Genomic DNA, 12387 nt, shown 5'->3' on the forward strand with positions numbered 1-12387 from the left:
CGCTCCCGGCATTCTGATGTTAACAGGAAGTGACGTCACGTGTCTTCTTCCTGAGTTATTTGGGCTTATTTTGTATTCCACGCTATACGCAAACCCACAAAGAAGAGACTAGACTGCAGAAACGGTGGCGAATCACTTTAGAAACAATAAATATTGGGTTAAAGTTGCGATTTCGTGGGGTTTGCTTGATTTTGCGTTAATAGTTGCGATCGCAACATCACAAAATCCTTGAGGGTCTGTTTTATGCTCAAGATCTCACCCCTCCGCTGCTCCGTTTGCTTCCCATCGTAAGAAAACCAGTTTATTGTTATTTTGTTTTAATTATTTGTTCGTTTCTTCTGTTTCAGATGCATTTCACCAGAGCTGAAGTCTCTGGCGCTCGGTATTCAGGCGTTGGGAACCAGGACTCTCGGTAAGCTTTGCAGACATCTCTGTTTTTTAACTGGCTTCAAACTTTAAACTCCATTTCATTTCTTTATTTGGATCCTCATGAGCCGTCGCCGTGACGGTGGCTAATCTTCACGCAGATAATAATGTTTTCCTTCCTGTAAAAATACGTCTTCTGTCCAGCATTCCTGCTGCGTGGAAGAATAAAACCTTTTAAAGCGTGCCTTTTATTAAAATTGTGTAAAGTTTGACTAAATAATAGTTGGTTCTATAAAACATTTGGTATCTTAGAGACGACAATATTTCTATAAACGCATAAATTATTTTCTTTTTAACCTAATGCTTTGTGCATACTGATAATATTTGCATATATGGAACAATTCAGTGCCCTGTTTTGGACTAATTGTAGTTAAATTAAATGCTTTTCTGAAGCACTGGACCACACCATTGTGCAATACTGTAAGTGACACAAGCCGACTGTGTAAATGGCTGCAGGGATTCATTGTTTGCTGGTTAAAATTTCATCTGAAAGGTGTGTTTTCGGTCGGCGTGCAGGTGGAATTCCCGCCCCGGTGTATTTCGGCGCTCTGATCGACTCGACTTGCCTGAAGTGGTCGTTGAAGAAGTGCGGCGGCAGGGGGGCGTGTCGTATTTACGACTCTGACATGTACAGGTAACCCGGTTAACTGTCAGGACAAACCCAGATCTCAGACCTGGAGGTTGTTCCTCTGACCTTTGTCCGTCTGTCCGTCTCGGTTTTGCAGAGTCATCTTCTTGGGTCTGGTCACTTGTCTCAGCGGCTCCTCGTATTTCTTCCTCATCGCCGTCATCCTCCTCCTCAGGCGGCAGTTCAGGAGGGCGGAGCTGGAGACGGAGCTGAGGCGAACTAAAGCGTCAAAAGAGATGGAACTCCAGGCGAGCGGCGCTGGTTCGAGGGGTCCCGGGCTACTTCCTGGAACAAAGGTTTGTTTAAGGAGCGTGACGGGCTCGGAGGAGGGGCTCAGTTCCACAAACATCATGCGGGAATCGAAACGCCTGGCAGAAACCACGGCGGAGGTGACTCCTCAGACTCCCCACGGGGTGAACACGTAAGGAAGCGGCGGGGTTTGGAGACGACAAACAGCTCAGAAGTTCAGAATGTGGAGTCAAACAGGGCGCCACTGTTCCTGCCATGTTTGAGCAAAACTGGTCCATTTTTTCTTTTTCTTTTTTCCACCTGGATGCTTAGCATGCTAAATGCTAACAGCTAACAAATTTAAATCCTATTTACAATCAAACTTTGTGCCTATTTCCTGTTCACACTCAGCTCTCTGTCCTTCTACCTCTTCCTGTTAGCTCACACAAGGTGGTACAGAGTATGGCAAGCCATTTAATCACATAATCAAGTCAGACAGTGTATGGCAGGCAAATTAAATGTATCTGTATATTAGAATTGCACATGTATAGAAGGTCATTTTGACATATCATCAAATTATTTTAGCATATATTCAAATTACCCAAATATGGCAAGCCATTTGAACCTATAATCAAATCACAGAGTATGGCAGATCATCTTATTATATAATTAAATCACATAGGGTATGGCAGGCCATTTGAATATATAATCAAATCACAGAGTATGGCAGGTCATCTGATTATATAATTTAATCACTTAGGGTATGGCAGGCCATTTGAATATATAATAAAATCACAGGGTATGGCAGGCCATTTGAATATATAATCAAATCACAGAGTATGGCAGATCATCTTATTATATAATTAAATCACATAGGGTATGGCAGGCCATTTGAATATATAATTTAATCACATAGAGTATGGCAGATCATCTTATTATATAATTAAATCACATAGGGTATGGCAGGCCATTTGAATATATAATTTAATCACATAGAGTATGGCAGATCATCTTATTATATAATTTAATCACTTAGGGTATGGCAGGCCATTTGAATATATAATAAAATCACAGGGTATGGCAGGCCATTTCAATGTCTAATGACAAAATATGGCAGGCTCTTTGAACATATAATGAAGTTGCACAGTGTATGGCAATCCATTTAATATATAATCAACTGGTAGGGTATGGCAGGCTGTTTTCATATATAATCAAACCACACTCCTCTCTATTTACTGTCTTAGTGAAATGAACAATATCCACAATAATCAAAATATTACTGGGATAAATAAAAAAAAATTAACTACAATTCTTTATGTAGGTGTTCAATAAAAATGTTTTTTTTTTTATCTTTAAAACGTTTTAACACTCTCCAGTCTAATGGGAGGTGTATTAAAGAGCCATAAATAATTCCTGTAACAGTGTTTCCCTCTCGTTTATTAAAGGATATTTCAGAAAATGTCGATCCTGCAGTTCGACCCTTTTCCTCACCTTCAGATTTCAGCTCCTGATGAATAAATCCACCTGAGCGATCTGAGCCGTTTATGCTAACGCCACAACTTCGCAGAAAAATAAATATTCTTCCTCGAATCACTGATCTGATGTTGTTGCTTTCAGTTTGTAGATTTTATCTTTTTTTATTGATTCACACTCTGGTTTGTCTGTTTTTATAGGTAATTTTTCTGTACGTTTTACTTTTTTGTTCTGTTTTAGCCGTTCCTTATATCAAAATGTTCGGCTGATTCAGGAGATGGGTGCTGTGACTTTTTATACTTTACTGAATATTTAACAAGATTTACAAATATTTTCCTCTTAAAAATATAGCGAGCTCTTCAAATCCTTCAGAAAGATTAATTTTCCTTTCAAAATTATTTTCTCTTCTTGTGCTACTTTTAGCTTTTAGTTGGCCTTTGGTTACTTTTAGCTAGCCTTTCGCTACAGTTAGCCTGTAGCTAGTATTTTGTTAATTTGAGTTAGTGTTTTGCTACTTTAATTTCTGGTTAGCCTTTTCTTACTTTTAGCTTTTAGCTAGCCTTTTGTCACTTTTAGTTTCTAACTAGCTTTTTGCTACATTTAATTAGCCTTTGCTGCTTTTAGCTTTTAGCCAGCATTTTACTACTTTTAGTTTTTAGTTAGTCAAGGTTACTAACAGCTTTTAGCTAGCATTTTGTTACATTTAGCCTGTAGCTAATATTTTGCTACACTTAGCCTGTAGCTAGCCTTTTGCTACTTTAATCTTTTAGCTTTTAGTTGGTCTTTTTGTAGCTTTTTGCTGCTTTTAGCTGGTGTTTTGCTATTTTCACCTTTTAGCTTGCCTTCTGCTACACTGAGCTTGTCGTGAGTGTTCTGTTAATTTTAGCTACCGTTTTTGCTATATTTAGCTTTCAGCTAGTGTTTGCATCTTTTAAATTTAACGACTCAGTTTCAGCAGTCAGAATTTAGACGACATCTGTCTATTTTCAGCTCCTCCAAGCTGGTATTTGAACAAAACTCATCATATTAATTTAAAAATTAGCAGCTTTATGATCAAATAAAAGCTAATTTAGCAGCTTATATTGTTTAGCTAAGTAAGAATGACTGTTTTAGGGAAGTTGGCATTACTTTAAGGTATTTTGTTCTTATTTAAGACAAAATTAATTCTTCTGTGAAGATAAAAAATGTCAAAGAAAGACAAAAAAACATTTCTGAGTGTCCACCAACTTCAAGCTATTTCTGCTCTCTGTCTGCCTTCGGCTGCTATTAGCAGATAAAGCTGCTTTTTAGAAAGCTCTGAGCGCCGAGAGGGCGAACGAAAATAAATTTATGGATTTGTTTTTTTAAAAAAACCCCAGAAAAGCTCTGAGAAGTAAAGGCAGCAGTGAGGGTGAAGGGGAAGAAAGCCTCTCAGGATTGTTTTTCACTGCATTATGAAGAAAACTGCAGCTTAAAGCAGCTCCGGGTTACGAGTTTCGTGTCGTTATTTCGATACATTTAACTGCAAACACTAAGCCGTACACATGAGATGATCTCAATCAGTATTTCAGGCAGCGCACCTTCAGATGTGCTAATCATTTCCTGTGACATCTGATCTCCATTATATTCAACGCCACTGGAATAATCAGCTACGTGTTGCAACTTATGGAGGCAAATCTATCCGGTGAATGTTAATGGGAGCAAAGTTTCTTCAAAGTATGAACTAAGAATTCTGTAACAGCGTGAGGGAGTTTCGCTCGGAGCCTGCCCGTCTCCGCCGCAGTAATCCGAAGGTCAAAATTACATTTTTTTTCCTGAGATGTTTTCCTTCCATTTTCCGTTTCAACAGCTTATATAAGGTAGGGTCAAGCAGAGAAACCCAGACGTACTTTTCTCCAGCTCCTCCTGGGTTGAGTTTCAGGTCTGCCCTGGGAAAGCAGTCAGGATGGAGCCTTTAAAGATGGCCGAAACCACCTCTGACTCCTTTCGGAGTGGAGGCTGAGCCCGGACTCCCTAAAGAAAAAGATCATTTTAGCTGCGAGGATTTTCTTCCAGATCTCACATCCACAGCTGAGGGGTTGGAACGTCGACGGACCGGTAAATTGAGCGTTTCGGCTCGGCTTCTTCTTCGTCATGATAAATCGGACGAATACTCGATAGTCCGGGTCTCTCGACGCACCTGGATGGGAGCTCTCCTGTGACAGAAAACATCCTACAGTCCTGAATGTCCAGGTCTAAAACTCACATTGATGATTATAAAATAAAAACTGGTCCAAATCTGCCTCTCCTCCTTCCAAACGTGTGATTAAGTTATCATCGTGGGTACCATGTGGATGAAATAATGTGCGCGACCAACAATGCAGTGTTGCAAGGGAAACAAACGGAAAATAGTTTGTTGGTAACGGTAATTCGTGGCACTTATAGTTTGGTGAGACAGCAGCAGAAACGGGTAAGAGGAGGGGACAGGAAGTGGATATTTACAGCGTCTGCAGAAGGGAACAGAATGAATCTCCAGGTGAGTCGAACGAAGGCAGATCTTCGGGATCTTGTCTTTGCTTCTTACTTTTCTTTCTTTCTTTCTTTGCAGGTTTCCAGGGGGACATTCAGACGGGTCGGCTGAGCTGACTTCTCTTTACTTCCTTTAGGGCGGGACACCTGGAGGAATCTACGGGATTCTGGGTTTTTATTATTTTTTTATTTATTTAACCAGGTAAACCCCATTGAGATCTAGATCTCATTTTCAAGGGGGACCTGGGCAGAAATCTGCAGTGAACAGCAACCTGGTTACAAAACAAAATTAATTAATACATATGCACAAGTATAAAACAATTTAAAAACAATGACAATGTTTAAAAGAATCTTGTTGCCTGTTTTTAAGAATCGCTCGAAATAAGTCCAGTGAGATCAGTTCTGACATCTTTAGTTCTGACTGGAGCTGATTCCAGGCTGAAGGAGCCATTACACTGAACGCTTGCTTTCCTTTTTCAGTTCGGCAACGTGGAACATACAAAAGAAAAATGTTGTTGGAACGCAAGGAATGGGAATTAACAGATCTTTGTAAAAGAGAGTTTAGATAAGCTGGAGCCAGACCGAGTAGAGATTTATAAATCAGGATCATCAGGTGATTGATTCTCCGTACACTTAAAGGAGGCCATTCAGCTTTTGCATACAGTTCACAATGATGTGTGAGACGTCTGCTACCGGTTACAAACCTTAAAGCACAATGATACACAGTATTTAATGATTGTAAGCATTTGTTTGAAGCATTCATATATAACACATCTCCATAATCCAAAAGTGGCAGGAATGTTGCAGCTACCAATTTACTTCTAGCTTTGAGAGAAAAACAAGAACCATTTCGGTAATAAAACCCAATTTTCATTTTCAGTGTTCGTAGCAAATTTGCAATGTGATTTTTAAAAGAAAGATCTTTATCTAAAATAAAGCCAAGATATTTATAATTACTGGGGTTAGGGGTTAGAGTGACGTTTACGGCCCAGGGAAGAGTCATGGCTCAGCTTAACATGAAGTACTAAACGTGAGCCAGGAAACGGAAGGGGGAAGGCCGGAACACGCTGAAAACCTGACAAATTTCTGCTTATTTTCCATTGATTTCGACACTCCAGCGAGTCTCAAACAGTCTCAGCCCAGTGAGATGCCACTGAGCCCAGCGGCCCTTCTGAAAAACAAACAAATTTGAACCGCCGTAGCTGATGGAGCAGAAAATTCAATTTCGGTCCACGAAAGCCGCGCTTTTCCTCCTGAATCCGAGGCTTGACAATCAGCTGGAACCATCCAGGAGTCAGTGGGGATCCCCGGAAGATGGAGCGCTCCCAACTTTCTCCAGTTCTTTCCTTTTGTTTTGATTTCCTTTGCCAATTAAAAGGAATGCGGCTGCGTTAGCATCTGGCAGTACAACATTAATTACCAAGGATCGTGATGAAATCCTGCTATCAGGAAAGATTAAAGCAGATCCAGCATGCGACCCCATCTTGGTCTCCATTTCTTTTTATTGTGAGGCTTACAGGAAGTTCAGGAAGGTGGCCGACAGTGAAACATGTCCATTAAGACATGGCGGTTAGCTCAGAGTAGTGATGGTGAAAACCACCAGCACTCTGAAGCAGCCCGAAGGCCGGAGTCCTCGGGGACAGATCGTGGCTGAAACAATAACTACATTAGGACTCCTGCAGCACCAACGTCATGGACGCAGTAATCATGGAAATCTGGATTCAGTGGGGTATCGAGATAATTACATTTTTACGAGTTCTCCTTCGACGACTGATCCGACAGCATACATAATTTCGTCCCACAAACAAAAGATCTTACAGGTAGAACTGATTAAATTTGTATAGTCTGTACGTTTTTCACCACATCTGATTGAATACATTGTTGAAATTACCTACTGAAATTACGTATTTACTCCAAAGAAACAGGGGCCAATATTGAACCAGTCAGCAGATTTGTCTTCATGCATGACCATGTTTATTCAGATTATGGTCCAAACACAACTTTGGACCCAGATTTTGTTGTAAAGTTCAGAAGACTCTGCATCTTTTGCCCCCATCACTGGATGATAACCCAGCAACGACGTCAGAGTTCTTCCAGACAACGGATGGTCTTTACAGAGTCCTGGCTAGATCTTCCAGGGTGTGTTTAGAACATAATGGGCTTCCCATTACGTGTGATAGAACATCATACAGTGGTAGGAAGAAGAAAGTCTGCCCCGATCTGGTGTTTACCAGGTTCTAAAGCTGTTTAACCTCCTTGTAGAAGCTTGTAGAACCTCTTTCAGGAACAACTTTCTCTGGTTCTCTGTCAGTCTCTCTCATGGTTGTGGAGGAGTTCTAGCCCACTCCTCTTTCCAGCGTTGCTTCAGCTCATTGGTTTCTGCTCAGCTCTCTGAGGTTCTGGACTCTGACTGGACCGTTCTGTTGTAGATTAGCTGCTGTGAACAGATGGCCTCACATCTGACTCCAGAATCAGCCCAAACCATCAGCCCTCCACCGCCGTGCTTGACAGTTAGCATGAGGTGTTTGTGCCGATACGTTGGGTTTGAGGCAATGCATTCTGGGTAAACATCTCTTTGGTCTGGTTTTGTCCAGAAGTCTTGTCCTTGTGCTGCAAATACTAGTTCTAATGCTAATACTACTTCTGCTAAAGCTAATGCTTTTAGCTCATGTTTTGTTACTGTTAGCTAGCATTTTACTGCTTTGAGCTTTGAACCAACATGTTGATCGTTTTTGTTAGCATCTTGTTACTTTTAGGTTTTAGTTAGCATTGTGCTACCTTTAGCTTTTGTCAGCATGTTGCTTGTTTTAGCTAGCGATTTGCTCATTTTAGCTTTTACCTAGCGTTTTGCTACTTTTAGCTAGCCTTTTGTTGTTTTTCGCTTACTTTTTGCTCCTTTTAGCTTGTATTTTGTTACGTCAAACTTTCAGCTCAGTTTCGGCTTCTTCGCCAAACGCTTATACTGCCACTGCTAATTCTACTGCTAGTGACGCTACTGCTGCTAAAGCTAATTCTTTTAGCGAGGGTTTTGTTACTTTTAGCTAGCATTTTACTGCTTTGAGCTTTTAACCAACATTTTGCTCAGTTTTGTTAGCATCTTGTTACTTTTAGGTTTTAGTTAGCATTGTGCTACCTTTAGCTTTTGTCAGCACATCGCTTATTTTAGCTAGCGGTTAGCTAATTTTAGCATAGCATTTTGCTACTTTTAGCTAGCCTTTTGTTATTTTTTCGCTTGCTTTTTGCTCCTTTTAGCTTGTATTTTGTTACGTTAAACTTTCAGCTCAGTTTCAGCTCCTTCGCCAAACGCTTATACTGCCACTGCTAATTCTACTGCTAGTGACGCTACTGCTGCTAAAGCTAATGCTTTTAGCTCGTGTTTTGCTATTTTTAGCTAGCCTTTTGTTGTTTTTTCCCTTGCTTTTTGTTCCTTTTTAGCTTGTTTTTTGTTATGTTAAACTTTCAGCTCAGTTTCAGCTCCTTCGCCAAACGCTTTTACTGCTAATTCTACTGCTAGTGACGCTACTGCTGCTAATGCCTTTAGCTGGTGTTTTGCTACTTTTAGCTTATAGCAAATACCGCGCCGAGCGTTCACGCTGTACTTTCTTTGGTTTTCAGCTAATACCTGGTCTGGTCGGTGGCGTGTTTGTAAAGTTTTCACCCCCCCTGGGTAACTTTCCCTCCGCCATGCGACACGATGTGACATCATGCATAAGTAATCGTATTTCAGGCCTCCATGTTTTATTAATCACCCCTGGAGCCTTCAGGGAGGCGCGGAGACTAAAAGTTGGCGACCTGAAACTTTGTCTCAAGGTAAACAGGAAGTCGCCTGTGTCCCCCCCCCCCCGTCTTGACAGAGCTCTTGTCTCTGGTGTGGTTGATGACGACGCTGACGAAGGTGCTGATGAGGACGGTGACGTACAGAAGTGTGTCTGTGTGTGAATGTAAAAAAAAAACCTGCTTTGTAGAAATGTGACATGTATGAAACCTGGTTTATCCTCCTCCCCCCTCGGCGTAAAATCGAAACGGTTTGCTATATTTGGACAGAGCTGATGTCACAAGTGGTTTGAGCGGAGAGCCTATAACTGTTGGAGTCGGCTCGTGTGATTCGACAAACCCCGGACCGATCCAGAGACAGCAGCAGAGCGTGAGTACCCCATTAATCTTTCATTTTGGTCTTTTTAATCCATTATTTTCACCGTCTGTGAATATATGAGGCAACAAAAAGTGGTTTTAGTTTGCGTATCTGTGGAGTTTGAATTGGACTGAGTGGAATATTTAGGATTTTCCAAAGAAAAAGGCAGATTTGGTGCTTTATTTACACAGAAATGCACCTAAAGTACACAAAAAACACAATTTCTCATGTCAAGTTGTTTTTCTACAACACAACATATTGATTCAGTAGATCCTGATTGATTTATTTTATGTTTTTATTTCCTTAATAGAAAAAGTGCAGATTTCTTTTGAGTGTTTTATTTGCAGGATATTCTGTTATTTAAAAAAAATGCAGAAAATACACTGTAAAAACAAACTGTTGGATTTTAACCAATAAAACAGTGTCACAGTTATTTTATTTGAGTAGATTATAACCAATATTTTTAAGTTAAATCACCTAAATATAACAGCTAAACCAAAATTAATTAAATTAATTAAATTTAACCCACTTTTTACACTTGTAATTTCCCAAACAATTACTATTTTTATACTTAAATCAGATAAATCCTTACTAATTATTTAAGGTTTTAATTAAAGGGTTTGCATCATTTTAGTTTATTAAATTAAGTAAAATTTAACTTGTTTTTATTTGGTGTCACTCAGCTATGTTAGTTAAATTCAAACCTTTTTTTTTTAAAGTGCAATTAGTCAAATTAGTAAAATCATAATTAGTTTGCTTAAACATCTAAATAAATTGCACTTTTAAGATACAGTATTTTTGCGAAATAGTATTAATTTTTTTTAAATAATGAGAAAAATACAATAAAATACAAATTAAATACAAACTCATGAGCTCATTAACAATTATTGCTTTATTTTTCTGCCAAAATGATCAAACAGGAAAAACTCGGCTAATGTTAGCAAGAATGACATTCTGGATATAAATTAAAAACAGAAACGTCACAAGTTCTACTTTAGATTTTCTGTACTTTTCACCCATTTTATTATAAACTTATTGTTTTTTCTGTTTTCTGCAGACAAATAAACCCCAAAAAAACAAAGATCTTTGGCTAAAAGGACCTTCTTTGGTTATATTTAATGCTGTTTGAAATCCTTTTTTACAGTGTAAACAAAATAAAATTACAAAACATCTTAAAATACCGCATTAGTGAGAAATTTAGATGGTGCTTCTACGACACTGTCAGCTTTAAATGAGTCAAAAATGTACATTTTTATGTGTTTCAGTCACATTTGTTTGCTTTAAATTAAATTATTTGGCTTCTGTTGCTGTTTCTGACTGTGTGTTTGTTGTTTTTTATTAATGCTGTTAATTATGTTCCTAATTGATTCATTTCGTGCGAGCAGGGACTCGCCGTCAGCAGCATTATGCATCACCTGAGGCTGCCCGTGTTCCTCCTCACGGCGCTCGTGGCGCTGCGCTGCGTCGCCGCCGCTCCGAACCACAGGTGAGTCAGGAAACCTCACCTTTCCTGAACATCTGATCTTATTCTTTTATTCCTGTAGGACGTTTAAAGGTCGGCCAACCATCAATAGAACAAAATAATAACATAAATAAGTACAATAAATAGACTGAAAGCGAGAAAACGCCACAACAAAAAGAGCTGCTTCAGTAAAAGCATGAGCTCAAGCAGCTTGGTTGAACTGGGTGCCAAGACATTTAATTTCTTAAAAGTAAGTAAAATAATCTTAAATTCAACACAGGAACGGACAAGAGAGTCAGTGTAAACCTGCTAAGATGCGCAGCAACATACTGGATTAACTGCAGGCAACGAAAAGACGATTAAATCCAAAATATATAGAGTTGCAGTCGTCCAATCCTGAGGTGATGGAAGCATGCTTTGAGGTCTTCGGGAGGAAGGAAAGATTTTGCGTCTGCAGTTCGTCTTAAGTGATAAAAACCGGTCCTAACAGCGATGGACGCTTATTTCTCTGGTTTTAAAAAAACGTGATCTAAAATCAGCCCAGTAGACCAGCGGTGGACGAAGTACTCAACTATAGTACTTGAGTAAAAGTACTGATACTCATGGTCAAATCTTACTCAACTACAAGTAAAAGTTGCTCGGTCTGAAATGTACTCAAGTTAAAGCACTTTTGAAAATACTTAAGTATTCAAAAGTACATGCATTTAAAAGTAAAGATTCTCAAAAAATGTACTTTAGTAAAGCAATCAAGTAAATGTACTCCGTTACTGTCCACCACTGATGTAGATATCGTGTTCAATCAGCCGCAGCTGTTCAAAGACATCCAGTTTAAAAGGGGAATAAATCTGGATGTCATCAGCATAACAAGAAAGGGACAAATTGTACTTTCTGAGTATCCTAAAGACAGTGTAAAAAAAGAAAACGGAATAGGACCCAGAATGAAGCCTTGAGGTACACCACAACAAATTGGTGTGTTATTGTATGGATATAGGAAAGGACCAACAACACGTCCTGTTTTTGACCACATCCAAGGCACCGTATGCAACAACAACAGAACTGGACCCAAAATTAACCCCTGGGGTACTCCACAACAAACAGGTGCAGAGGAAGAGGAGTATTACCTGATGAATGTAGAAAAAAACCCAACTCTCACACAAATAGGATTTAAACAACGACCCACAAGACGCTCGGTTCACATGAATGTTGTGATTGGCCGGATCGAAGGTAACGGGTGAATCTAAAAGAACTTGAACAGAACCAGTTCAGGGCTACATTTAAAACAGACGTTTTGGACATTAATCAGACCCTCCAGGATTTCGCAACTATTAACGCAAAATCAAGCAAACACCGCAACTTTTTACAACTTTAACGCAATATTTATTGTTTCTAAAGCGATTCGCCACCGTTTCTGCGGTCTAGTCTCTTCTTTGTGGGTTTGTGTAGCGTGGAATACAAAATAACCCCAAATAACTCAGGAAGAAGACACGTGACGTCACTTCCTGTTAACATCAGAATGCCGGGAGCGTGCAGGAGCAGCGACCGAAGCCAAAA

General features: G+C 39.6%; 2 protein-coding genes across 3 annotated transcripts in view; both read left to right on the forward strand.

Moving 5' to 3' along the window:
• The window catches only part of LOC108244039 (solute carrier organic anion transporter family member 1C1), a 16182-nt gene extending 13188 nt beyond the window's left edge, over positions 1 to 2994 (forward strand). For both annotated transcript variants that reach the window (XM_017429889.3, XM_037981339.1), the window contains 3 exons: positions 348 to 412; positions 943 to 1060; positions 1152 to 2994. In XM_017429889.3, coding sequence (XP_017285378.1) covers positions 348 to 412; positions 943 to 1060; positions 1152 to 1479 — 511 coding nt within the window. In that variant the 3' untranslated portion in view covers positions 1480 to 2994. The remainder of the gene's footprint in view (positions 1 to 347; positions 413 to 942; positions 1061 to 1151) is intronic.
• Positions 2995 to 3503: 509 nt separating this feature from the next.
• LOC108244044 overlaps positions 3504 to 12387 on the forward strand; it is a 10658-nt gene continuing 1774 nt past the window's right edge. Inside the window, exons 1-3 of the mRNA XM_017429896.3 lie at positions 3504 to 9165; positions 9287 to 9386; positions 10760 to 10860. Coding sequence (XP_017285385.2) covers positions 8774 to 9165; positions 9287 to 9386; positions 10760 to 10860 — 593 coding nt within the window. The 5' untranslated portion in view covers positions 3504 to 8773. The remainder of the gene's footprint in view (positions 9166 to 9286; positions 9387 to 10759; positions 10861 to 12387) is intronic.

The sequence above is a fragment of the Kryptolebias marmoratus genome, linkage group LG18, assembly GCF_001649575.2.
Source record: "Kryptolebias marmoratus isolate JLee-2015 linkage group LG18, ASM164957v2, whole genome shotgun sequence".
NCBI classification, from domain to species: Eukaryota; Metazoa; Chordata; class Actinopteri; order Cyprinodontiformes; family Rivulidae; genus Kryptolebias; species Kryptolebias marmoratus.